At 39.8% G+C, this 27,911-nt stretch overlaps 1 protein-coding gene across 1 annotated transcript; it reads right to left on the reverse strand.

Moving 5' to 3' along the window:
- Positions 1-591: 591 nt before the first annotated feature.
- Positions 592-27,818, reverse strand: ZNF367 (zinc finger protein 367). Its single transcript, XM_047103132.1, has 5 exons — positions 27,076-27,818; positions 10,264-10,414; positions 6,873-6,992; positions 5,664-5,802; positions 592-3,112 (listed from the first exon to the last, which is right to left on the reverse strand). Exons 1-5 carry the CDS (start codon positions 27,490-27,492, stop codon positions 2,890-2,892), a joined length of 1,050 nt encoding a protein of 349 aa, XP_046959088.1. The 5' UTR covers positions 27,493-27,818; the 3' UTR covers positions 592-2,889.
- Between the last annotated feature and the right edge of the window lie 93 nt (positions 27,819-27,911).

Consider the following 27,911-nt stretch of genomic DNA (forward strand, 5'->3'; position numbering starts at 1 on the left):
ATCCATGCTCTGTCTCTCTCTGTCTCGAAAATAAAATAAAACATTAAAAAAAATTTAAAACAAAACAGTAAACAGGCCCTGAGCGTCTCCTCAGGGAGGTGACCCCAAATTCAACACATCCTGAATATACGATCTTCAGTCTAATGCTCTCCCAGCTGCGCTATTTCGGCTGCTCAACACATCCTGAATATAAATGAAATGAAATCCCAGGTCCTGATCACCCATCAGGCCTAATATAGAGCTGGCAATACTATCCACACCAGTGTATTTTTAACACTGTAATAATGAACCAGATGAGGAAGTTAAATTTACATCTATAATCTAAAAGGCCATAATTTTAAAGTAAAAAAAGCAATCTACACTATGGTGTCTACTATGCTGAAAAGATACCTGAGATGAGCTCATACTGGAATGAAGTAGAAAATGCACCAAATAATAATGATAGAAGAACGCAGGGCCATAGGTGACATTTCTACCTTTTCAATTTTTTATATTATGGTTATTGTTCACAGGAAAACAAATTATAAAGGGTTCAAGAATGAACATGTACTTTAAACTGTAAATTAAAATAAATTTTTATTCAAAGCATCTTTTAAAATTACAGCATGTTTATTCTTATGCTGTTATTTATCTTTGCCAAACTACATCTTAGCCATATGAAGCATAAAACACTTCAAAAATTTGAATGTAAACCACATTTTTAAAACAAAAAGCAGTCTTAACATACCTCAAATTTTAGATGCCAATGTATTTTTTCCAAGCATATAGCTTATATCAAAAAAGAACATTTTAAATATTTCTATAGTATGTAGTTGTAATAATTTCTTAAAACTTCCAATTATACAAATAAAAAATGTTTGTGAATATAACTATTATAGTTGACAAAAGCTGACCAAGAAACAAACAAAAATCCTTACTTTTGAAGACTGTAAATTTTATTATCTGTGAATTGACAAGTATTTGTATTTTTAAAATTCCTACTGCCCTTCCTTCTTTAGGTAAGTTCATCAAATTTTAAATTTCCCAAGACTGATGAGTGTTGCTTTTCATAGTTCATTTAAGTCATATTTGAGAGCAAAAAATCTAGAGAAAATGTTGAAACCTAAACCAAGAAAATTCAGATGCTACAGTCTCTCTCCCTGTGCTTATAAGTGCTCCAAGTTAAAATTCTATATACCAGATTACAAACAAAATTCTCAGACCATTACAAATATAAATTCTCTTATTACAAAAAAAAAATCCCTCAAGATTTGTAATTTACTGTACAGAGGAATTACATTTTTAAAGTATGTCCTCGTTCATACACATTATTTGTTACTATCATCTCTCACACTTTTGCTTCCTTCCAAGACATTTACATACCTCCCCTTCCCCATGGCTAGTATTTTAAACTATCTGTGTACTGCAACACACTGGGATTTTTGGATAAAGAAGCCTACATTTTAGATAATGTTTAAACTACATCTGTAGGCTACTACTTCAAAAAAAAAAAAAAAAAAGGCGCTGAAGAGCCCATATTGCCCTCTATTACTCTTGAGGTCTACTCCAATTAAGCAATCTATCAAATTACCATGCTATGCATGTTATTTAGTTTCTGCTTAAAACAAAAGCATAAATGATGGAGGTTTATGCCTACATAAAGGAGGTGAACTGCTCTGGTCTTGATTTTCCTGTTCATGCCTCAGTACATAAAGTGGTATTTAAAAACTTCATCTATTTGGAAAAATGGCTTAAAACCACCACACAAGTTAACACACTTGCAGCTGAAACTATTTCAGAAACCTACTTATTTGAGTAGCTAATATTTTCTGCAGTGTTTACCTGATAACTAAATTTAGTGAACACAAAATAGCTTGGCATGTTATTCTGAAGAAAAGCAAGAAGGTGGCTTTATGCACTGAAAATATAAATAGGAGGCTTCCATTTGCTAATAATTCTAAACAAGCAATACAATTAAAATTTAGTGTTTGCTAACAGAAGATCTAAAACAGTTCACTACAAAACAACCCTGTAGGTGTCCCTTTTATTAATAAAAATCCAAGTGCCAAATCTCTTACAGGGCCCATAATATATATATAAAAAAATACCAATTACCAAGTTACCTAGACTTTGCAAGATTAATCACTCAATTTCAGCAAATGAGAAATATGCAACGTGCAAAAGCTCCCAAGTTAACATAACAGGGATGCCAAGTGCTTTTCAAACCTGAACATCAGAGTGAGCTGTTAAGCCTCGGAAAGACAGAATAAGACTGATATTATCCAATTCTGAAAATTCTCAACTATTGTGCATCTTGCCAAGATCCTCAAATATCTCTTTTCTTCCAAAGTCCATAACTTAGAACATCTTCCAAAATAGTCAGTTTTCCACTTTTCATTAGGCACACTATTTTGCAATTTAAAAATCTATATCTTACACACATATCTTATACTTTCTGGCTTGCCTCAGTGTTTACAGTATTGTTAAACATACTAATATACATTGTTAAAAAATGATCTTATAAATAATCTATTTCAACGTTCTTTGGCTACATGTACCATTCTGTTTTTTCATACAAGTGTCTTATTCAGAAAGTGCTTCCTGTGAGAACTGCTTCCAATGAATGCATTAAACTTGCAAAATCTAGCTTCCCACAATATGTCCTTTTCTACCCTGTACTAGAAGTCCCATATTTACAAAATATTTTAAACTTTACAACAAATCCATTACCATATAAAAAAAGTGCAATTCTCTCTCACCCCATATTCTGGGGCAATGACATTCTTCATAAGTTTCTACAGAATAGCAGCCTATGATAAGCAAATAAGGTGCTTAGCTTATGCCCAAGGATCTACTTTTTAAGTACGCTGGGCAGTACTTTTTTGTACAGTGGCAGAGTCAGTGTCGAGGCTACTGGCGGAGCGGCGCCCCGGTCAGGTTGGCGAGCTCTATGAGAGCAAGGGCTCCGTGCAGACGCTCCCGCTGCTCTTGCAGCCGGCGCTGGGCACCGCGCTTCTCGTCGTCCTCCTCGTCAGATTGAAGGTACTCCAGAGGGTCCTGCTGCTCCTGATCAGCTTTCTGCACGAGCTTCCCTTTCAAGGTGGGGGCACGCTGCTCTCTTGTCTCCCAATACCTACATGAAATGCATGCACATTAGCTATTTGTATACACGACCTCCTCAAACCTTTACTTTTCTTTAGAAAACATGTTACCACAGTATTGTTTTCTGTGTCTTAGTTTATAAAGTTCTAAAGTGATTCATATACTTTACATATATTTCCCATTATAGAGGGAAAGTTGAGGCACACACTCAGATTTCCAAAATCAAAAACTGGCAGTTCTGGGTCTTATACTCAACTCTCTAATCATAGGTTTTCACCAATTAACTGCCTTTAAGATCATATGTGAAATGGACTACAGTAAAATACACAAACAGTAGAACAAATGTTGTCTGTCAATTACACCTCAATAAAAAATTAAACAGAGTAGAACAAATAATCATTAGAAAATTAGTTATCCTATTCTTCTGACAGTTAACTATAAGAAACTTTAAACCCACAAAACGTGACAGATTAGTGTCTACAACACACAGAGCTTATTCAAAAATCTAAGAGGTACCATGATTATTCTATTACAAAACCAAATGATAATTCACAAGAGAAAATATTCTACCTTTTGGTAACTAAAGAAAGGCACATTTAAAGAACAGTACCACTATATACAAAAATGTCCCATACAAAGACCTGCATATCAATGCTCATATTAGCTTTATTTGTAATGGCCAAAAACAACCCAAAAGCCCAGCAATAGGCAAATGAATAAACAAGCTGAGGTGTATCCATACAATGGTGTACTATTCAACAGTAAGAAGGAATGAACCTAGGGTTATATGGTGACAGATGGTAGCTACACTTGTGAGCCAGCATAATGCATAGACTTGGAGAATCGCTATGTTGTACACCTGAAACTAATGTAACATTGTGTACCAATTATACTTCAATTAAAAAAATAAACTAAAAAAAGAAAAAGAAATAAACCATTGATAACAGTCAACAACATGGATGAATCCCAAAATAATTACACTGAATAAAAGAAGCCAGACAACAGAAGTGTATACTGTATGACTCCATTTGTATAAAACTGTAGAAAATGCAAACTAGTTTATAATAACAGAAATCAGATCAGTCTGGGGAGCAGGGACAAAAGTGATGACTTACAAAGGGGCATGAGGAAACTTCTGAAAGTGACAGATATGTTCACCATCTTAACTGGGATGATGGTTTCACAGGTGTATACATATGTCAAAATGTATCAAATTGTACACTTTATTGTGTGCTCATTACACCTCAGTAAAGCTGTTTTTAAAATTATACAAAAATAACACAACTATTAGATTTCAGGAAATCCAGACATCTCAAACCTGGAAAAATTTGGGCAATACTCAGAGATACAAAAAAAGAAATGCAAACAGTTCAGTATGACTTGAAGGACAACTTGGAACGAAGAATGGCAAAGAAGTTCAACAAGGTCAGCAGGGACCACCAGGCAATGAAGGACTTCGAATCACATGATACCGGGTTTAGACTTTATACTGAGTAGAATCCATTAGTCTGTCATTGAGTAGATGGGAGAATGAGAGGAAAACACAAAGATGACCAACAAGTTTCTGACTTGAGCAAAGTTAGAGCTCATGGGGTGGCAGAGGCCAGCCAGGAGCAAGAGGGAGGGAGGAAGTGACGCAGTAATCCAGACAAACAACACCTGTCTAAGTGGAGCTTCTGGTCTAACAGGGATGACAGACACTAAACGAATAAATAAATGTGTGATGAAGGTTTTGAAAAAGAAAACACACTGTGTTATAAAAGGATCTATTAAGTCGGTCTAACCTTGTTTGTTCTGGAGGTTAGTGAGCAGGTTAGGGAAGAACTTCCTGACACAATGTTTGACCTCAGTAAGAAATGAAGAATGAGTAGTGGCTAAACGAAGAGGAAAGCAGCATTCCGGGCAGAGGGAGCAGGGGGCACAGAGGCCTGCAAGCCACAGTGAGGGTGGTGCTGACAAACAGGAAGGCCGGGTAGCTGGAGACAGGTGCAAGGCCAGAGGGAGGCAGAGCTAAACAGCACAATGAGGGATTCCAGACTTTTCCTTAGTGCAGAGGAATCTGATGAAGGAGGGGGTGCCCCGAACAGCCAGTGCTGGTTTGCACACAACAGATGACCAGATGACTCCTTAAATCAGAATACCTTTAGAGATACTTTTGCATGCTGGCCCCCTTGTTGCCATTAAAAAAATTCAACCAGGTGCTTTTCAGACTTTACAAGAATCTAGCCTATATCCCAGGAATAATCAGCACCTAACTGATATGAAGAAAACAAAGACAGGCTGCACAGTAGAGTACAATTCATATAAAACAATCTTTAAGAATGAGGAAAATTCTTGCTTTTCAAATAAATTGTGGTCTGGGCACTCAGACTAATTAATATCGTGTACTTATTTTCTATTGCACAAAGATCCTCACACCACTCCTAACAATTCTGTGGTTTAAAGGAATAAAGCACCATTTCAAGTTATTTTATAAAATATGTATAAAAGCAACTTATTTAAAAGGAGAGAACTGTCAAAGCTCCCAGTGTCAGCCCATGTGCAGGGCAGTACTGTGCAGTGGAGTGCAGGGAGAGCCTTACTTCGCCAACCACTCGGCGGCAGCCTGGTTGTCCACAGCCTGGTGCTTACTGAGAGCGTCTGTGGGCTCCTCCCGTTTCAGCCTGGCATAAGGGTGCTTCGGACAGTGGCGGTTTGCATGGGTGAATCTGCTTAGGCAGCCTTCAAAACACAGAGGGAAACACTTATCAGAATCTGGACATCCAGCAGATGTGGAAAATGTTCATTTTCACTGGGATTTAGCATTCTGTAACTTGGAGGAGAAAAAAAACAACCCTAAGGAGAAGCAAGTAGTGCCTTCACCTTTTGGTCATGGCAATATAAATGCATCAACCCCACCAGAAAGTGATTTATTAGCAAAAATGATCAAAACCTCTGACCCAGGAATTCCATTATTGGAATCCATCATAAGGAAACATCCCATAAGATGAACAAAGCTTTAAGGAGGAAGCCGTGTCCCTCAGCTTTGTTGGCAACAAACAAATTTTAAAAACAAATATTCAATATCCAACATTGAGACAATCATAGTGTATATGCTTACGCAAATGAAAAAGCATATAGACATTCATAACAACTGACAACAATCAAGAGAACCACACAACAGCAGCACAAAACTATACTGAATTTCAGGTATAACTATGTAAAAAGGTGCATAAGGAAAACATCTCAAGAAATGTGATAAGAGATTTAGAAAATCACTTACAAAAAGTGGTAAGAAATTACTAACAGTGGCAGTAGCAAGATGGTAAAATCTCCCCCTTTGTTGAAAATTAAGACAATGATGTATTTCTTTCCATTTAATAGTTGAAAAGTTTAAAATCAATTAAAAGCCTACTCTAAAGGCTGCTTTTACTTCTATAGATCTTTCTACCACCTCTACCTAAATCTACTATTTTTTTTTCTTTTTTTAAGTAATCTCTCCACCCATTGTAGAGCTCAAACTCACAACCCCAAGATCAAGAGTTGCATGCTCTGCCAACTGAGCCAGCCAGGTGCCCCCTGAATATACTACTACTTTTAATTACCTTTTAATATTTTCACCTAGAAGGAATATTTTATTTAAAAATCAATTATTCCCAGAAAATGAGCATGGATTTCAATTTAGAAAGAGAACTTATGATGTTTTATAAAATTTACATCGAAATCTCTCCTCCCAAAAAACTTAAGTAAAAGATATTTTAGCTTTTAACTCACAACCAGTTCTTACATAAACTTAACTCTTAACACCATACCATTTTCTGAACAAACAAAAGGTTTCTCTCCGGTGTGAAGACGCTGATGTGTTTTGAGCTGTCCGCTTTGAACAAAGGCTTTTCCACAGTCCGGATAGTCACACAGATAGGGCCTCTCACCTAAGTAGACAAATAATATATATTATTTCTGAGACAATCATGTAAGAAGAGAAAGGGACAGAGAGAACTGACCTCCATACAGGTCATGACTCCAAAAACAATAAAACATGTCATAGCCTCTACAAAGCTGCAAGTGTTAATGCTAACAACAGCGCTTCCAATGCTCCCAAGTAGCTATCCACTTGAAAGCAAAATAATATTTTCGTTAGGCCTTGAGCTTTTAGGCTCCCAGGTTCAAATCCTTGAAGTTATCTTCGGCTTATCCTGTCATTTTTCTCCCCATAATCCAAATCACTAGCTCTTGCTAATTCTTTTTTTTGTTGTTGTTTATTTATTTTTGAGAGAGAGACAGACAGACAGCACAAGCAGGGGAGGGGCAGAGAGAGGGAGACACAGAATCCGAAGCAGGCTCCAGGCTCCGAGCTGTCAGCACAGAGCCCGACACGGGGCCCAAACCCATGAACCGAGAGATCATGACCTGAGCCGAAGTCAGACACTGAGCCACCCAGGTGCCCCTCTTGCTAATTCTTTAAAATGTCTCCCACTCCTGATTTCCCATTGCAACTTCCCCACCCCTCCCACCCAGCAGGAACCCTAGCTGGCCTCTATTCTCCACCCCTGCACAGTACTTCTGGAGTGAATGACATAGAACATTTGCTTTTGTCATACAAACTACCTCCTAAATCACTCCAAACCCTACTACACCCCTTGAACAGCTGAAAATTATCTGCTGACTTTTCAGTGGTCCCCTAATATCTGCACTATAGCTACTGCATAAGAGGGCAGGGTTTAACTTTACTTCATTCCATGAGATTCATTCCATCCACAAGGCAGTTAGTTCCTCATGTTGTTGTACTCCTTGAAAATCCAATCTTCTCTGCCCATTCAAATGTTCCCAGTCCTGTAGGCTCTCTCAGTGAATCTCCTTGTACCTCCCTGCTACCTCCAAATAATTGAACTATGTATCCCTTCACTACCTCATAATCCACTGTTATTTATGTATCCTGGTACTCTCCTGACACAAAGATGTATAATACTTTGTATTCCATTGCAATTCATATATACAACACAGTGCTAGGCTTGAGAAAGTGCTCAAAAATATTGTTTAACCATAATTAAAATCATTTTTTTTTTATTTTTTTTTTCAACGTTTATTTATTTTTGGGACAGAGAGAGACAGAGCATGAACGGGGGAGGGGCAGAGAGAGAGGGAGACACAGAATCGGAAACAGGCTCCAGGCTCTGAGCCATCAGCCCAGAGCCTGACGCGGGGCTCGAACTCACGGACCGCGAGATTGTGACCTGGCTGAAGTCGGACGCTTAACCGTCTGCGCCACCCAGGCGCCCCAAAATCATTTTTTGAAAAGTCATTCTGTGATCAACAAGTATGCACTGGTCCTTCCAATATGACTCAATTAACAGTAACAAGTACTCCCTTAATTTCTCATTATTTAGAAATGTACCAAATGATTGTGATAGACACGCATTAATAAAACAGGGGTATGGGGGTATTTAAAATAGTAAGAGATGGGGCGCCTGGGTGGCTCAGTCAGTTAAGCAACCAACTTCATCTCAGGTCATAATCTCACGGTTGTTTGTGAGTTCTACCCCCAAGTCGGGCTCTGGGCTGACAGCTTAGAGCCTGGAGCCTGCTTCAGCATCTGTGACTCCCTCTCTCTCTCTGCCCCTCCCCCACTCATGCTCTGTCTCTGTCTCAAAAAATAAATGTTTAAAAAAATTTTTTAAGTTAATAAATAATAAAATAGTAAGAGAAAGTTTTTTGCAAACCATATACGTACTACTAGAGCTTAACCATACCATGGAGATCTTGGGCTCAGCCCTCTGGCATACAGCATAGTAGGCCAAGGCCTGAAAATATAGGGTGACACATGGTGGACTGGTGGTAGATCAGGCCTGAGACTCAGGGATCTTATCATTACACCACATGGTCCCGAATCTTATCTACACTGGCAATATGTACTCTGTGGCTTGTGAACCAGTTATCTGGGGATATTTCAGACCAATTAGATTGAAAATAAATCTGAAAATTCTCAAAATCATGTATTTCGTTTTGTAATGGTTTTACTGAATGGTTCCTAAAGTCAAAAACCTCTTGGCCACCTTAGTTTGTAATAATTCAAAATTAAAACTTTACCCTTTTTCAGGGATTTAGCTAAGAAAACTATATTCTAGCATATTATTAAAATGTATCTTTTCAAAAACAAACCAAAAAACCAAACAGGTGGTGACATAAACACTGCAAAAAAAATAGGGAACTAAGCCTTAACAGCCCAAGTTCTAGACTGGTACTGCCCAATGGAAAGAGAATAGGAACCACTTCTAGGAACCACATTAAAAAAAGCAAAAATAAACCGGTGGAATTAATTTTGATAATATATTTTATTTAACCCAATATATCTAAAATATAATTTCAATATATAATCAATATCAAAAGTAATTAAGGACATTGTTTACTCTCTTTTATTCATACTCAGCATAGTTTACACACATTGCCCATCTCAATTTAGACTAGCCAAATTTCAACTGCTCAAGAGCAGCATGTGCTACGGTATCTGCCAGCACAGCCCTAGACTTAACGGTATGGGAGGCTGTAAGGCAGTGGTCTTTGCTTTTCTTGATGCCTCAGTTTTATCATCTGTAAATTATTAAATACCATTATTATAACCATAAAGCTCCTTCTTCTGGGGCCAACTTTCTCTATGGAAAGAACAAGGGCTCTTTCTATGTTATTTCTTTGCTCTCTATATGGTATTTAAAATTTAAGTATAATTTCTCTACACAAATAGAGATATGTGATAGTCCTGGGATAACTACCTATAATACATTTAATTCTGAAAAATTATACTTCACCTTAGATTAAATAGCTAGGTGAAACATTCTGATGGCACACTGGGGATTCTAGTAATTCTGCTAAAAACTGGACACTGTTTTAGTATTTGGCCTACAAATCAATCTTATCAATTACACAGACAACTGAAGGGCATGTCAAATATTGACATTTAAGTAGGCAGAATGATAGAATTCAATTTAGCAATAATATTCCTATGACAACTAGATTAATTACCATGATACTTTTAGAAGTCACATGGTACCAATGCTGAGAAAACAAGTCTTTCCTACCAAAAAAGAAACCGACTATACAGTGCCTGTCTTAAAAAACTTCACAGTAAGGAAATATAAAGCAACTAAAATATTAATTTATGGGCCCAAACATCAGATCAGCTTTTAGTAATACTTCTGCTCAACTTACCTGTATGAGTCCTTTTGTGAGCCTGGAGTGATTTCTCCCGTGGAAACACCCTATTACAGATGTTACAACGGATTCTGCTGGATGAATGCTCTCCTTCATTTATTAAATCCCGGACAGTATCTGCTCTAGGTCTACCACGTCGGATTCCATCCTATTAACAATTTGTATAAACGTTAATGTAATTTCTTAGATCCTCTCATTAAAGTAAAATATCACAATAAATCATTTTTTAAATCTTTCTTGAGTGACATCAGTGAATATAGTAGAATAGGTAGTTCCAAAGGCCCACCCCTCCACAGATCACTGAAAAATTGAGAAAAAACTGTCAAAATCACCTTTATCACAACTCCAGAAAACAGATTTACAGGGAACACTGAATCAAAACACAGGCAACCTAAAACAATAGGAAAGCTTTGCAGTATTTTTATTCCCTGCCCTTGCCTCTCCCTGACCCCCACCAGTGATCTTGAAGAGCCTTCATTCTCACTCAGTCCCTGGCTCCACAAAGAGCAAAGCAGATTTAATTCTAAAAGAATTGTGTTTGTCTGTTTTGACCTGTCAGGGTGCTACCTGAAGAACTAACACAAGGTGTTTGTCTTTGTTTGACCTAACTCAGAACTCTCTCAGGGCAGTAAAGTGGCTAAACAGAGCCGCTCAAAACCTTGTAAGGCTAGGAGCACCTGGGTGGCTCAGTCGGTTAAGCGTCTGACTCTTGATTTCAGCTCAAGTCATGATCCAGCTGACTCTTTAGTCCAATTCTTTGGCAGCTCTGTGTTGGCACTGCAGAGCCTACTTGGGATTCTCTCTTTCTTTCTCTCTCAGTCTCTCTGCTACTCATGTGCGCATACTTTCTCTCTCTCAAAAATAAACAAACATAGAAAGAAAGAAAGAAGTCACCATCTTTAAAAGAGAGAGAGAAAAAAACAAACAAACCTTGTAAGGTTTCAATAATAACTTGCTGCCACCAGGGGCAAAACGTTTCAATTGAGACAAAAGGACACATCAAAAGCCCGGGAGGAAAAGCTGGAGGGAGAGTTTCTTTGGGTAATTAGGGCATTGAAAATTGCCCTGGTATCCTAAAGATAAAAATTTAGAAAGCCACCGACTTGCCCAGGGCAGGAAGCATGCTCAGAAAAGACCGGAAAAGACCCTAAGCTGTCACCTCTGATCCTCAGCTAGGCACAAGCAGGAAATGAAGGCTAAGACAGAGTTATAATGAGTGTAAGCATTGAGAGAAAGCTACAACACAGAGCCATCTCTGCAAAGTCAGGTATTTGTTCCCTTTCAGTTTTTGGCTACAGGCATTCAAGGCAATCTCTAGCAATCTCTAGCTGAGAACAAACACAACAAATGAGTTTACAAAAATAGTTTAGAAAATTTGCAAACCAGGAGAACCTGGGTGGCTCAGTCAGTTAAGCTTCTGACTTTGGCTCAGTTCATGATCTCACAGTTCATGGGTTGAAGCCCTGCATCAGGCCCTGCGCTGATAGCTCAGAGCCTGGCACCTGTTTCGTATTCTGTATCTCCCTCTCTCTCTGACCCTTCCCTACTCTCTCTCTCTCTCAAAAAAAATAAATAAATAAACATTAAAAAAAAATAATAATAAAAAAAAAAGAAAAGAAAAAGCAAATTTACAAAACAAGTAACTACAACCCCCAGCACACAACCAAACCAAACTCTGGGGAAACAGAAGAATCTGATTTCCAGAATCACCACAGTAGAATATTCAAAACATCCCATTCTCAACAAAATATTACTAAACATGTAAAGACACAAAGTATGGTCCATACACAAGAGATATTCACAGAAACAGACCAAGAGGAAGTAGATGCAGGTCTAACTAGACAAAGACTTTAAATAAATGGTCTTAAATATGCTGAATGAGGTCATGGAATCCATGGACAAAGGACAAAAGGAAAAACAGAAGAACATTGTTGCAACAAACAGAAAATATCAATAAAGAAACAAATTATAGGGATGCCTGGGTGGCTCAGTCTGTTAAGCATCCAACACTTGGTTTTAGCTCAGGTCATGATCTCACGGTTTGTGGGTTTGAGCTCCACGTTGGGCTCTGTGCTGACAGTGCAGAACCTGATTCAGCTCCTCTGTCTCTCTCTCTGCCCTTCCCCTTCTCACACACTCTCTCTCAAAAATAAATAAACATTTTTAAAAAGGTGGGGAAGACACTTGGGTGGCTCAGTTGGTTAAACATCCAACTTCAGCTCAAGTCTTGGTCTCACAGTTCGTGAGTTTGAGTCCAATGTCGCAGGCTCTGTGCTGAAAGCTCAGAGCCTGGAGCTTGCTTCAGATTCTGTGTCTTCCTCTCTCTCTGCCCCTCCCCCACTTGCACTCTGTCTCTCTCTCTCAAGAATAAATAACCATTATTTTTTTTAAAAATTATAAAAAGAAACCAAATAGAAATTCTGGAGCTAAAAAAAAAAAAAAGTATGATGACTGAAATGGAAAAATTCACTAGAGAATTTGAATGGCAGATTTGAACTGGCAGGAAGAAAGAATCAGCAAATTTGAAGACTAGTCAATTGAAATTATCCAGTCTGAGGAACTGAAAGAGAAAAGGGAAAAGTAGACAGAGCCCAAGATACCTGTAGGACATCAAGTGTCTTAGTCCATTTGGGCTGCTATAACAAAATACCACAGACTGGGTAACTTACAAACAACAGAAATGTGTTTCTCACAGTCCTGGAGGCTGGAAAGTCCAAGATCAAGGCACCAGTATAGTCAAGTGAGGGCCCTCTTCCTGGCTCATAGATGGTACCCTCTAGCTATGTCTTCACATGGGAGTTCTCTGGAGCCTTTTTCAGAAAGGCATTAATCCCTGTCAAGAGGGCACCACCCTCATGATACCACCTCCCAATGGCCCCACCTCCTAACAGCATCATCTTTTGGCAGTCAGGATCTCACCACACAAACTTTGGGGTGCATAAATACTCAAACTATAGCATCAAGCATACCAACATACACATAATTGGAGACCCAGAAGGCAAGAAAGAAATGGGCAAAGAGAATATTTGAAGAAATAAGGGATGAAAACTTCTCAATTTTGATAAGACATAAGTGTAAACATCTAAGAAGCTTAAAGAACTTCAAGAAGGATAAACGCAAAGAAAGATCACTCTGAGACACATTAGATCAAACTGTCAAGAGACAAAAGGCAGAGAATCATGAAAACAGGAGAAGCAATTCATCAGTTACAAGGAGTCCTCAAGAAGATTAAAAACTGATTTCTCAGGAGAAACTACAGAAAGCAGTAGGATGACATGTCTGAAGTGCTGAAAAGAAAAAAAGTCAACCAACAATCTTATATCCAACATGATTATCCTTCAAAAATGAAGAAGAAATTAAGACATTTCCAGAGAAACAAAAGTTGAGTTCATGGCTAGTAGACCTGCCCTACAATAAATCTAAAGGAAGTTCTTCAGGCAGAAATGAAAGGACACCTGACAAAGTCAAAGCCATACAAAGAAATAAAGAACCCCAGTAAAGGTATTTACATAAGTAAATACAAATGCCAAAAGTATTGTATTCAGGGCTTGTAACTCTTCTTTTTCTCCTATATAATTTAAAAGACAATTGCCAGGGGCACCTGGCTGGCTCAATCAGAGGAACATGCGACTCTTAGATATTGGGGTCATGAGTTTGGGCACCACATTGGGTGTAGAGATTGCTTAAATAAATAAACAAACAAACAAACTTTAAAAAAAAAAGGCAAATGCCAAATGTATTTTAAAAATTATAAATCCGGGGCGCCTGGGTGGCTCAGTCGGTTAAGCGTCCGACTTCAGCTCAGGTCACGATCTCGCAGTCCGTGAGTTCGAGCCCCGCGTCAGGCTCTGGGCTGACGGCTCAGAGCCTGGAGCCTGCTTCCGATTCTGTGTCTCCCTCTCTCTCTGCCCCTCCCCCGTTCATGCTCTGTCTCTCTCTGTCTCAAAAATAAATAAACGTCAAAAAAAAAAATTTAAAAAAAAAAATAAAAAAAAATAAAAATTATAAATCCAGGGGCACCTGAGTGGCTCAGTCAAACATCTGACTCTTGATTTGGGCTCAGGTCATAATCTCAGTCAAGCGTTCAAGACCCATGTCAGGCTCTGAGCTGACAGCATGGAGCTTGCTTGGGATTTTCTCTCTCCCTGTCTCTCTGCCCCTTCCTTGCTTGCACTTTCTCTCTCAAAATAAATAAATAAACTTAAAAAAAAATTATAAATCCGAGGCACCTGGGTGGCTCAGTTGGTTAAGCATCGACTTCAGCTCAGGTCATGATATTGAAGTTCTCAAGATCAAGCCTGCCTTGGGCTCTGTGCTGACAGCTCAGATCCCAGAGCCTGCATCGGATTCTGTGTCTCCCTCTCTCTCTTCCCCTCTCCTGTTCATGCTCTGTTTCTCTCAAACATAAATGAGCAATGAAAAGAAATTATAAATCCATGTTAGTGGGAACATAATGTAAGAATATGTAATTTGTGACTATAACAAAGAGGGAGAGACAGAGCTGAATAGGAGCAGAGTTTTTGTACACTATTGTAGCTAAGGTGGTTATTAATTCAAAATATATTGTTTTAAGTCTAAGAGATTAATTGAAATTCCCAGGGCAGCCAGTTGAAAAAACAAAAAACAAACAAAAACCCTAAAAATCAAGAAGAAAACAAGATATGAAAATAGTACACTACAAAGAAGGCAGTGAGAGGAACTGAGAAATGAAACAGGTAGAAGACATACAGAAAACAGATAACAAAATACCAAAAGTTCTTCCTTAACAGTAACCACTTTAAATATAAATAGATTAAAATCACCAATTAAAAGGCAGAGATGGGCAGAATGGATTTTTCAAAAAACAGTCCAACTATATGCTGTCTCCAACAGACTTCTTTCGATCCAAAAACACAAATAAGTTAGAAGAGTTAGAAGAGAATAGCATGGAAAGGAGGGGCTCCTGGCTGGCTTAGTTGGTAGACCATATAACTCTTGATCTCAGTGTGGTGAGTTCAAGCACCACCTTAGGCCTAAGGCTTACTTAGAAAAAAAAGAACGGAAAAAGGGATAACAATTATAAATACTCACCTAACAACAGAACCCCCAAAATGCATGAAGCAAAAATTGACAGAATTGAAAGGAGAAAGAATTCAAAATAGTTGGGGTCTGACTTTTAATAATAGATAGAACTAGACAGGTCAACAAAGATATAGAACACTTGAACACTCTAAACCAACTAGACCTAACAGACATATATAGATCACTCAAAATACACAGCAAAATATACATTTTTCTCAAGTGCACATGGAATATTCCCCAGGAAAGACCATGTGTTAGGCCACAAAGCAAGTAACAATAAATTTTAAAAGACTGAGAAAATCATCCAAAGTATCTTCTGTGACAAACATGGAATGAACCTATAAACCAAAAACAAAAACAAAACTGGAAAATTCACAAATATGTGAAATTAAACAATGCAGTCTTAAACAGCAATGGGTCAAAGAAGAAATCACAAAGGAAATTAGAAAATACTTTAACACAAATGTAAACTAAAACACAACATGTCAAAACTTATGGGATACAGTTCTTGGATTTGAAGGCTTCATAGAAGATAACAATGCTACCTAAACTGATGTGCAGATTTGGTGCAATCCCTATTAAAATTCCAAAGGCCCAGAAATGGAAAGTGATCCTCCAACCCATGTAAAACTGCAAGAGGCTCCAAATAACAATATTTAAAAAGAACAAAGCAGGACACATACGTCCCTATTTCAAAACTTACTACAAAGCAGCAACAATCAAGACAGTGTGGTACGAGCCTAAGTAAAGACACACTGAGACAGAATTGAGAGTCAAGAGATAAACCCTTATTGGGTTGCCTGGGTGGCTCAGTTGGTTAAATGTCCAGCTCTTGATATAGGCTCAGGTCATGATCTCCCGTTTGTGAGTTCAAGCCCCACATCGGACTCCATTCCAACAGTGTGGAGCCTGCTTGGGATTCTCTCTCTCTCTCTCTCTCTCTCTCTCAAAATAAGTAAATTAAAAAAAAAAAGAATAAATAAGCTGGACTTAAAATGAAAAAACATTTAAGTATCAAAGGACAGTCTCAAGAAAATGAAAAGACAACCTTACAGAACAGGAAATTAATATTTGCAAATTATATCTAATAAGTGTCTAGTATCCAGAATATGTAAAGAACTTTTACAACTCAACAAAAAGACAAAGAACCCGATTTAATGTGTAAAGATCTTAAAAACACATTTCTCCAAAGTAGTTATACAAACGGCCAGCAAGTTCATGAAAAGATGCCCAACATCATTAGCAAAATGCAAATCAAAACAATTATAAGGTAAATTACATCTCGATAAAATTAATTTTTCAAAAAGCACAATAAGATACGACTTCACACCAACTAGATTATACTCAAAAAAAGAAAAAGAAAAAAATAGGAAATAAAAGTGGTTTTTGGCAAAGAGGTAGAGAAATTGGAGCCCTCAAAATCACTGCTGGTGGGAAAACAATTTCAGAGTATGGTACAATGTCATAAACATACACATACACAATGGAATATTTTCAGCAATAGAAAGGATACATGCTACAAGGTAGACAAACCTCAAAAACAGTATGCTAAATGAAAGAAGGCAGACTCAAAAGGCCAAATATGTAGGATTCCGTGTAATGGAACTTCCAGAATAGTTAAGTGTACAGAGACAGAACTCAGATTGGTTTCCAGAGATTGCATGCAGTGGAGAATAGGAAGTAACTACTGAGGACAAGGCTTTCTTTTGGGGTAATAAAAATATTCTGAAACTTGATATAGGTGGTAGTTGCACAACATTGTGAATTATTAAATGTTACTGAATTACATTTTAAAATGGTTAATTTTGGGGTGGCTCAGTCAGTTGAGTGTCCGACTTTGGCTCAGGTCATGATCTCGCCATTCCTGAGTTCGAGCTTCATGTTGGGCTCTGTGCTGACAGCTCACAGCCTGGAGGCTGCTTTAGATTCTGTGTCTCCCTCTCTGTCTCTGCCCCTCCCCCGCTCATGCTCTCTCTGTCTCTCTGTGTCTCTCTCTCTCTGTCAAAAATAAATAAACATTAAAAAATTTTTAATGGTGGGGCGCCTGGGTGGCGCAGTCGGTTAAGCGTCCGACTTCAGCCAGGTCACGATCTCGCGGTCCGTGAGTTCGAGCCCCGCGTCAGGCTCTGGGCTGATGGCTCAGAGCCTGGAGCCTGTTTCCGATGCTGTGTCTCCCTCTCTCTCTGCCCCTCCCCCGTTCATGCTCTGTCTCTCTCTGTCCCAAAAATAAATAAAAAACATTGAAAAAAAAAAAATTAAAAAAAAAATTTTTTTAATGGTTAGTTTTATGTTATGTGAATTTCACTTCAATTTAAAAAAAAAAACTAAGGAAATCTGAATACACTATGGATGTTAGTTAATAACAATTTATCAAGCTGGTTCATTAATCGTAACACACATACCATGCTAATTTAAGATGTTAGCAATGGGAAAACTGGGTATGTGATTTATGGGAACACCCGGTACTATCTTAACTTTTCCATACATCTAGAACTAATCTAAAATAAACATTCACTTGAAAAAAAAAAAACCTTCTCATTTCCCAGGTAAATTAAATTTTATACATACAAGTTACATGAAAAAAAATCATAAAAAGATTATATACAACTACAAACAAAATGAAGATGTTTTTACTGCCTACAATATAAAAACTTAAAGCCTTCCAAATCCTTAAAAACATCAGGCCAAAGCCTTGATGGATAACAATAAGCTCCAGCAAAATTCCATTCCACCAATTTTCACTTTGAAAGAAAGCTCAATCTCAACATGGGTGAGTTTTCTTAAGGATAAGTCATGTTTAAAAAATTCTTAGATATTAAAATCCATTTCCTTAACAGTCAACAGGTGGAAGCAATCTAAATGTCCATTGACAGATAGATTAAAAAGAAAAAAAAGGTGGTATTTACAATACAATGGAAAATTATTCGGTCTTAAAAAAAGAGAATCCTGCCATGTGCTGTAATGTGGATGAACTTTAAAAGGGCTACGCTAAGTGAAATAAACCAGTCACACACACACCACAAATTCGACAGGATTCCACCATGTGAGGTATCGAAACTAGTCAAACTCTTAGAAAGTAGAATGGTGGTTGCTAGGGACTATGGGGAGAGAGAAAAGAAGAGTTCAATGGGTACAGAGTTTCAATTTTGCAAGATCAATAAGTTCCTGAGATCTGTTATACAACAATGTGCATATAGTTAACACCAAAAAACAATTAAGATGGTAAATTTTGTTGTTTTTTGCCATACACACACCCCAAAAAGGAATGTGGAAAGGCAATATGTGGAAAGGCACATAAAAGGCACAGTGGAAAGGCAGATAATAATACTGTACAAATATTCACTGCCCCTCTTCTCACTGTGGGTACCAATGAGGCAAACTTGACCATATGATTTGCTTTGGCCAATAAAATGTGAGTGGAAATTATATGTATGACTTCTAAGCAAAAGCTTTAGAAGCCATCACATGACTCTTTCATCTCTCATTTCTCTCTGCCTTGAGACCCAAATGTCCCCAGGTAGGAGATGTTCCTTCGGGGTCCCAGAATGATCAAGACAAGGTGCATACCAGCACAGGACAGAACAACCCTCACAGGACAGAACAACATGAGTCATGATCAGGCTGAAACTGGGATTTCCACAGTCGCATTCTGCACCATGCTCCAGCCTAAGCTAATTGAGGCACTTTGTTAATAAATATTTGCTGATGGGATAAAGATCTCATCAATTCTTTTTGATATCAAAATTGACAAAAGAGGCACATAATTGATGTATTTCCTTAACCTTATATAACTCTTTTAGAAGTTTCCATTTATGGGGCGCCTGGGTGGCGCAGTCGGTTAAGCGTCCGACTTCAGCCAGGTCACGATCTCGCGGTCCGTGAGTTCGAGCCCCGCGTCGGGCTCTGGGCTGATGGCTCAGAGCCTGGAGCCTGTTTCCGATTCTGTGTCTCCCTCTCTCTCTGCCCCTCCCCCGTTCATGCTCTGTCTCTCTCTGTCCCAAAAATAAATAAACGTTGAAAAAAAAAAAATTTAGAAGTTTCCATTTATAATGAAGCTAGGAATTGGGAAGGTCCTACCTGGACGCTGACTTAGTGCAAACTAGCAAATCAACTTGTAGCAATTACTGGTCATTACCAAATACTTTCACCTTCACCTTTACTCCTTGGCTGGGACTCTTACTAGCTACACTTTGCTCTAGTCTTGCTTACTGAAACTGTTAATCCAGAGTCAGCAAAGATCTAACCAGGAGTAAAACTAGAGAATCCATTACCATCATTTATTGAGTTACAATAATTGGATTGTTGCTGGTAATGTTTATATGATGAATAATTGGTTTAAATCTTGTTTTAAAAATGTAAAATGCAAAATAAATAAATAAATAATCAATCTATGATCCATAAAAATAGCAGGTGATTTTGTTAAGAAATGGAACATGAAATTAGGGTAATTAAAAACCTTAGTAATATAACTCCTCTGCCATGAAAGGATCTTTTCCTAATATTTTTTTAAATACATAAAAATAATGCAAATGCAAAAACAAAATGATACTAGACCACTTCCTTACACCATACACAAAAATAAACTCAAAATGGACTAAAGACCTAAAAGTGAGATGTGAAACCATAAAATTCTTAGAAGAAAACATAGGTAGTAATTTCTTTGACATTAGCTATAGAAACATTTTTCTAGATGTGTCTCCTAAGGCAAGGGTAACAAAAGCAAAATTAAACTATTGGGATTATATCGAAATATAAAATTTTGCCCAATGAAGGAAACCATCAACAAAATGAAAAGGCAACCTACTGAATGGGAGAAGATATTTGCAAGTGATATATCCAAAATATATAAAGAACTTATACAACAACACCCCAAAAAAACAATCTGATTAAAAACAGGCAGAGGACTGACCAGGGCGCCCAGTTGGCTCAGTCAGGTATGCATCCAATTCTTGATTTTGGCACAGGTCATGATCTCACGGTTCATGAGTTCAAGCCCCACATTGGTCTCCAGTCTGGCAGTGTGGAGCCTGCTTGGGATTCTCTCTGCCTCCTCTCTCTTTCAAAAATAAATAAATAAACTTAAAATAAAATGGGAAGAGGACCTGAACAGACATTTTTCCAAAGACATAGATGGCCAACAGAAAAATGAAAAGATGCTCAACATCACTATTCATCAGGGAAATACAAATTAAAACTGCAATAAAATACACTTTACCCCTATCAGAATGGCTAAAGTCAAAAAGAAGTAACAGGTGTTGACACGGATGTGGAGAAAAAGGAACACTTTTGGTGGGAATGCAAATTGGTACAGCCACTTTGGAAAACAGCATGGAGGTTCCTCAAAAAATTAAAAATGGAACTACCCTATGATCCAAGAATTCCACTACTAAGTATTTACCTAAAGAAAACAAAAATACTAATTCAAATAGATGCACCAAATATGCACCTCTGTTTATGGTAGCACTATTTACAACAGCCAAGATATGGAAGCAAACCAAGTATCTATCCATAGATGAATGGATAAAGAAGATATGGTATACACACACACACACACACACACACACACACACACACACACAATGGAACGTTACTCAGCCATTAAAAAGAATGAGGTCTTGCCATTTGCTACAACATGGATGGACCTAGAGGCCATAATGCTAAGTAAATACATTACAGAAAGACAAAAACCATATGATTTCACTCATGTGAAATTTATGAAACATAACAAAGGAAAAAAGAGACCAACACAAAACAGATTCTTAAATACAGAGAGCAGCCTGGATGGCTCAGTCGGTTAAGCGTCCGACTTCAGCTAAGGTCATGATCTAATAGTCTGTGAGTTCAAGCCCCACATCAGGCTCTGTGCTGACAGCTCCGAGCCTGGAGCCTGCTTCGGATTCTGTGTCTCCGTCTCTCTCTGTCTCAAAAATAAATAAAAACATTTAAAAAATTAAAAAAACAAATACAGAGAGCAAACTAGTGGTTGCCACAGGGGAGGTAGGTAAGAGGATGAGTGAAATAGATAAAGGGGATTAAGATTACACGTATCTTGATAAGCAATAAGAAATGTATAGACTTGTCAAATCATCATGCTGTACACCTGAAACTAATAATACTGTATGTATTTAATTTTTAAAAAGCCTTAGTGACACAATTACTCCATGATGAAAGAATCTTTTCACAGTATTTTTATTTATTTATTTTTTAAATTTTTGAGAGAGAGAGTGCACACACACATGAGCAGGGGAGGCTCAGAGGGAGAGAGAGAATCTTGAGCAGGATCCGCACCCAGCGTGGGCCCAACTCAGGCTGGATCTCAGGACTCTGGGATCCTGACCTGAGCCAAAATCAAGAGCTGGACATCTAACCAACAGAACAACCCACGTGCCCCTTCCCAGTATTTTTAAATACATAAAAGCATACTGTTGCCTCTATTATAATTTGAAATAACTCACTAGTTAATATCAAAATTTTTAGATTATCCATTACTATCTTCTGTTTCCATTAAAAAAACAAAAATAATACAAAACAAAAAGTTGTTTTCAATCATGTCTAACGGGGGTTTGAGTATTTATAAAGTTAACAATTTGTTGCTTCCCCGCCTAAATCATATATTTGCAATTTCCAAATGAGAAATAGAGAGCTAAAAAAATAAATAAAATATAATACAACATCCTAGCCATATACAGGTTAAGGCTTCACTAAGTATATCATTTCAACTGTGAAAATTAAGCAAGGTAAGTAATCATCTTATGCCCTAAATAAAGAGCATCTTTTTTTAACCATACATACAAAAATGAGCTGCATTACTTAAAGGTCCTTTTCATTTTGGCCTTAGCAATAAGAAAACTATGCATCTAGGTACATTCTGACAATAACAGAGTGTTAACTAACTCCTCAGCAATCCAGTATGCCTGGAGTCTAAGAGACAAATCTTGTCAGGATTGCTTGATGGCTCACAAGAGAAAGTTAAGTTAAAAAGAAATTCAACAGGCACCTGGGTGGCTCAGTCAGTTAAGTGCCCAACTTCAGCTCAAGTCATGATCTCACAGTCAGTGAGTTTGAGCCCTGCGTCAGGCTTTGTGCTGACACCTCAGAGCCTGGAGCCTGCAATGGATTCTGTGTCTCCCTGTCTCTCTGCCCCCGTCCTTCTCACACTCTGTCACACAGAAATAAATAAACATTTAAAAAAAAAAAAGAAGTTTTTAGTTCTATAAAATATTTTTTAAAAATTTTAAAAACAAATTCAACACATTACTTTGTGGCATCTCCTGCAAAATAAGCTACTAAAAAGAAGCAAAATGATTAAATTACAAAAAAACACTTGCAAATTTTGGTAATTTATTTAGAGAGAGCACAAGATCATGCATGCAAGGTGGGAAGAGGGGCAGAGAGAGACAATCATCAGCAGGCTCCACACTCAGCACGGAGCCCAATGCGGAACCCGAAGCAGAGCTCGGTCCCACGACTCTGGGATTATGACCTGAGCTGAAATCAAGAGTCCAAAGCTCAGCAGAAGGAGCCACCCAGGCATCCCTAAATTTCATTTTTAAGACAGACTTTCAGTACCACCAGATGGTAGATTAGCAATTTTCAAAGTGTTTTCTGAAATACATATGATAAATGTTTTGAGTTTTCAATGTCAATAACTATCTTTAAAAAGTTATTTAAGGGGCCCCTGAGAGGCTCAGTCGGTTAAGCATCCAACTCTTGATTTCGGCTCAGGTCACGATCTCACAGTTTGTCAGTTCAAGCCCCACATCGGGCTCTATGCTGACAGCACAGAGCGTGTTTGGGATTCTCTGTCTCCCTCTTTCTCTGCCCCTCTCCTGTTCTTGCTCTCTCTCTTTCAAAAATAAATAAACATTTTTTTTTAAAGTTACTTAATAGGGGCACCTGGGTGGCTCAGTTGGTTAAGCATCCGACTTTGGCTCAGGTCATGATCTCGTGGTTGGTGAGTTCAAGCCCCGCGCTGGGCTCTGGGCTGACACCTCAGAGCCTGAAGCCTGCTTCGGATTCTGTGTTTCCCTCTCTCTCTGCCCCTCCCCTGCTCATGCTCTGTCTCTCTTGTCTCAAAAATAAATAAAACATTTAAAGGGGCGCCTGGGTGGCTCAGTCGGTTAAGCGGCCGACTTCGGCTCAGGTCATGATCTCGCGGTCCATGAGTTCGAGCCCCGCGTCCGGCTCTGTGCTGACAGCTCAGAGCCTGGAGCCTGTTTCAGATTCTGTGTCTCCCTCTCGCTGACCCTCCCCTGTTCATGCTCTGTCTCTCTCTGTCTCAAAAATAAATAAAACGTTAAAAAAAAAAATTTAAAAAAAAAGAAAATCTTTACGAAAAAGTTATTTAATAAAATTTGGGTTATTTCTCAAGCCACTTAGAATAATGGACACATTTACCTAGATTTTACAGAAAGTTATACTCAAACTGGGTGATGACAAACCTAAAAGTCCTTGGCACATTTTTATACAAAGTAAAATTCAAATAAAGTGCACAAATATAACCTAGAAGGAAAAGAAAAATAGGTCTCAGAGAAAGGCATGTGGACCTTGACAAGAAAATGAGAAAAATGTAATTGATCATATTTCCCTTTTTAAATTCAGATTTAGATCCAAATTTTCTTTGGCTATAATATCTGCTTCCTCATTCTATCCCCCACCTTGCCTTACCTGCACAACTTTCCAAGTCTTAATTTGCATTTGTCAATTGTATTGCGTGTTCCCTCATAAAGCACCTCAGTTGAGAAACATACATGTGTAAACAATGTGTATTTCATATGTCTACCATCATCAGCTTACTACTAAAAAAATAATAAACCCCTAAAGTCAATTCATACATGATATATACAGAAGCAATACCACATAGGGATTAAGAACACAGGCTCTTGAAAGTGCCAATCAATTCTGCCACTTACCATACTATGTTAACTAAACAATCTTGGAGACTCTTTTCTCTAATTCCTCCTTGTTCTTTGGATAAACAAGGTTAATTTAATTAAGGAATTCAAAAGCCCAGCAGTTTGCTGTGCTAGGCAATAAACTGTAGCCACTACATTAACAGGTTATGTTTAACATCGTGGTGATCAAAATTATATGTACTAATCTGCTATCTGTAAGACTCTGTGCAGTGTTCAGGTGACAGAAAGGCAAAGTGGAATAGGCAGCTGGCAGGTCCTGAAGAGTGAATGGTATCTGAGGCTATGCACAGAGAAGCCAAACACAGGTCCAACAGTGAAGAGTAACCTCATGAACATAGTCTGAGTAGATAGGACACAAGGTGCAGAAGCTTGGAAATAACCTAAGGGCAGAGAGAAATTAGACCTGCACCCTCCCCTCCACTCCCCTCTCAGAATTCACAAACTGAGAGAAGATAATGCTAATATATAATTATACTCCAACAGTGCGAAGCAATCTTGTGATGATGGGCCAAAATAAGTTGGTGGATGGTGGATGTTCTCCCCACAGGCAGAAAAGGAAGCGTAGGGCAGGAACAAACAAGAAAGCTGGCAAGAGCTGACACTTAGTGTGAAGGTCTCAGATGTTAACACCTGCCCTTGGGGAGGGGGGGCAGTGGCAGACAATAAACGAACAGACAATAAACGAACACAAATGTTTTTCTCAAACTCACAACTGTTATTGCCTCTAACCTGTATACTGAGAGAAGGGACTAGGGGGAAACATGTTACTGGTGTCCTATCTTTCCGTAAACAGATTCAGTCAGCATGATTCACCCGTGTAGAGATAAAGAACTACAAGTACTTTAGAGAAACAAAACAAAGTAAAGGGGACTGGAATTCCCTACCTTTAGTCTAGAAATGATTACAAACAAAACTAGTTACCATCCTTAAATAAAGGTATATTCCAGACCTTTCCCCTCAAGATGGAAAAGCTAAAATGAATGAATTTTTGCAGCTGTAGCTGATTGCTTCACTGATTAAAGGACAAATTAAAATCAAGTCATCTAGTAATTCTGAAATATGACTGTGTGAGAAAAAAAGTGAAATATAAAACAGCCTTTTTGCTTACATATTCTTCAAAATTTCTGGTATATTTTACCTCTAAAAAGAGGTGGAGAAAGAGGACCTAAAATTCAAACCCACGCACTGTGGGCAACTTTTATATAAGGTTTGTTAAGATAAGTCTATTTTAGGCCAAAATGAACATACCTATAAATTTCATTTATCTATTATAACATTAATCTTCTTGGATAATCCAAAATTAGATTAGTAAAATAATAAATGCAAAATATTTTACGAGTACCTGTGCACTGTATGCCTTTATGGTTCCAACTATATAACCTAACTTTTTTTTGTTTCCTTTTTTAAAGACTAGGTATGTTAACACAGGAAAGTATCTAGGCTACCCAGCCATCTCACTAAGGGCTACCTAGAGACAGCAACAGGGATTGTTTCCTTCACAAACTCACTCAGCACTATTATGAGTATTTTCACTGCTTGTCCTTTCAAATTTGTTTTAAATTTCTACTGAAGTGCAGCTTCAAGAATTACAAGGGTGTCAAACACAGAGTTTTATAATTCTGTAGTTCTTTAATAACAATGCCATTAGTAACAAAGTATATCAATTTCCTCTGGGCTCAAAATACATGGAGTTTCAACATCTTTGTTACTGCATGTAAAATCATGACCAAGTTAAACTTGTTTCAATTTGTAGATACGGTATTTGCCAATATCCAGGCACTTATCCACTAATTTACGGTTTTTTCTTCAGTAAACTGCTTATCTGACATAGCCACTTAACAAATAGAACCTGAATATTAACCTTGTATTAGCACAATTCATTCATTACACAAATATTTACCGAGCACTTTTATTCAGCATTTGGAGTGTGAGGAATTAAAGTTGAACAGTCTTCCAGAGAAAAATTATCCCGGCTCTCTAGCAGCTTACAGTCTACAGAGATAAGTATGTCAGCAGAGAGGCACCCGTGAATACAAGCTTCAGGACTGCGAGCCACAAAAACCACCATAGTCCCAGTGTTCCCACTACCTAGCTGTGGGACCTTGAGGAGGTCCCTTCACCAATCCCTCTAAGGCTTAGCTGCCTGATCCATTGTAAGCTTGAACCAGGTAGTCCTATCTTTCCCAGCTCTCAACAGTCCGAGCGTAAGCATTTCAAGGTTAACAGCTTCCCATTCCACTGCGTGCTCTCAGCCAACTAGCAAGGTGGTACGCTGGATGCATGAGGGGCAGTGAGGGCCCACTTCCGCTATGGAAGATTGCCCTAAAATCCCTTCTCGCTCTTCGGCTATCTCTGCTGGACATCTTTAGTAGGGCCGGGTTATCTGCATTGATGGAGGAATCTGAGCAAATCCCTCCCGTCCAGCACCCAGAGGAACAGCTGAAGGCCCGCATCCCTTCGCTCCCTCTCCGGCCAGAGAAGACTCAGCGGTCGGCCCAGCGTCTGCAACGCGAGTGGGCCTCCTCCGCGACCCCAGGCTGCGCTCACTGCACCTGCTGCTGGGTGGCCTCGGGTCTGCCCGTCACCCCTCCGCTAGCCTCACGTGACCGTCGCCCCGCCTCCCCCCCCCCGCGAGGACCCGTTTTTTGGCGCGCGGCAGTGACGTCAGCGTCCTGTCACCCGCCACCGCCCCCGCCGCGGCCAGAGGCGACCTCGCGTTTTAAACTCGGCCCCGCCCCGCCCGCCGCATCCGCGGGCACGGCCGGCTCCCTTGGCCGCGCCGTTAACGGGCCTTGGCTGCCCCGCGCCCCTCCCACCCGCCCGCGCCGCTCACCTTGAGGTGGCCGCTGTCCGGGCTGCTCGCTTCCTCCTCGTCCTCACCTCCCGAGGCGGCGGCGGCGGAGGCGGCGGGCGGGGGCGCGCTCCGGCCTCGAAGCCCCGGGTGCTCGGCGGCGGCGGCGGCGGCAGGCAAGGCGGCCGAGGCGGCGCCCCCCGCGGCCCCAGGGCTGAGTGTCACGTTGTGCGCGTTCTCGCCCCAGCGCCACGGGTACACCATGAAGTCGCTGAAGCCGGGGCTGGTGGGGATGAGTGGCGGCGGCGGCTCCGGCTCCCCCCCGCCGCCGCACGTGGGCTTGATCGGGGTCGTCCTGATGACCGACACCAGCACCCGCTTTGGGGAGTCGTGGCAGAAGATGACGGGCGGCGGCTGCGGCGGGTTGTCCGCCATCGGCGCCTCCATGCCCCGGATCATCGCCCGGCCCCGATCCGCAGCTCCGGCAGCCGCACTCCCTAAGCCCCGGCCTGGCCCTTCGCTCCGCTCGCCCGCGCTGCTGCCCAGTCGCCGGCGCTCAGTCCCGCCGGCTCATGGCCGGCGGACGTTTCCCGGAAACCTCTTGCGCGGCGGCCAGCGAAGCAGCGGAGCGGCTCGGCTGGCACCGGGCAGCCAGCGCCAGACCCCCAACCCTGAGTCAGGCCCGCCCTCCGCTCTTTGTACTCCCCAACGCAGGCTGCACCGGCGGGAAGCTGCGGGCGGCCTGCCTCTCGGTGACAGGAAAGCAGGACGTGCTGCGCCGAGCCCCCGAAAATAACAACCTGCCGCCTGGGTCACTGCTCCGGCTTTTCCCGCGTTACATTTCGCGCCTGGGCGGAACCAATCACTGCGAGGCCCCT

This window comes from Lynx rufus, unplaced genomic scaffold (assembly GCF_022079265.1).
Source record: "Lynx rufus isolate CCGP_SWC_20201006 ecotype Redwood Valley unplaced genomic scaffold, mLynRuf1.p SCAF_10, whole genome shotgun sequence".
Taxonomy (NCBI): Eukaryota; Metazoa; Chordata; class Mammalia; order Carnivora; family Felidae; genus Lynx; species Lynx rufus.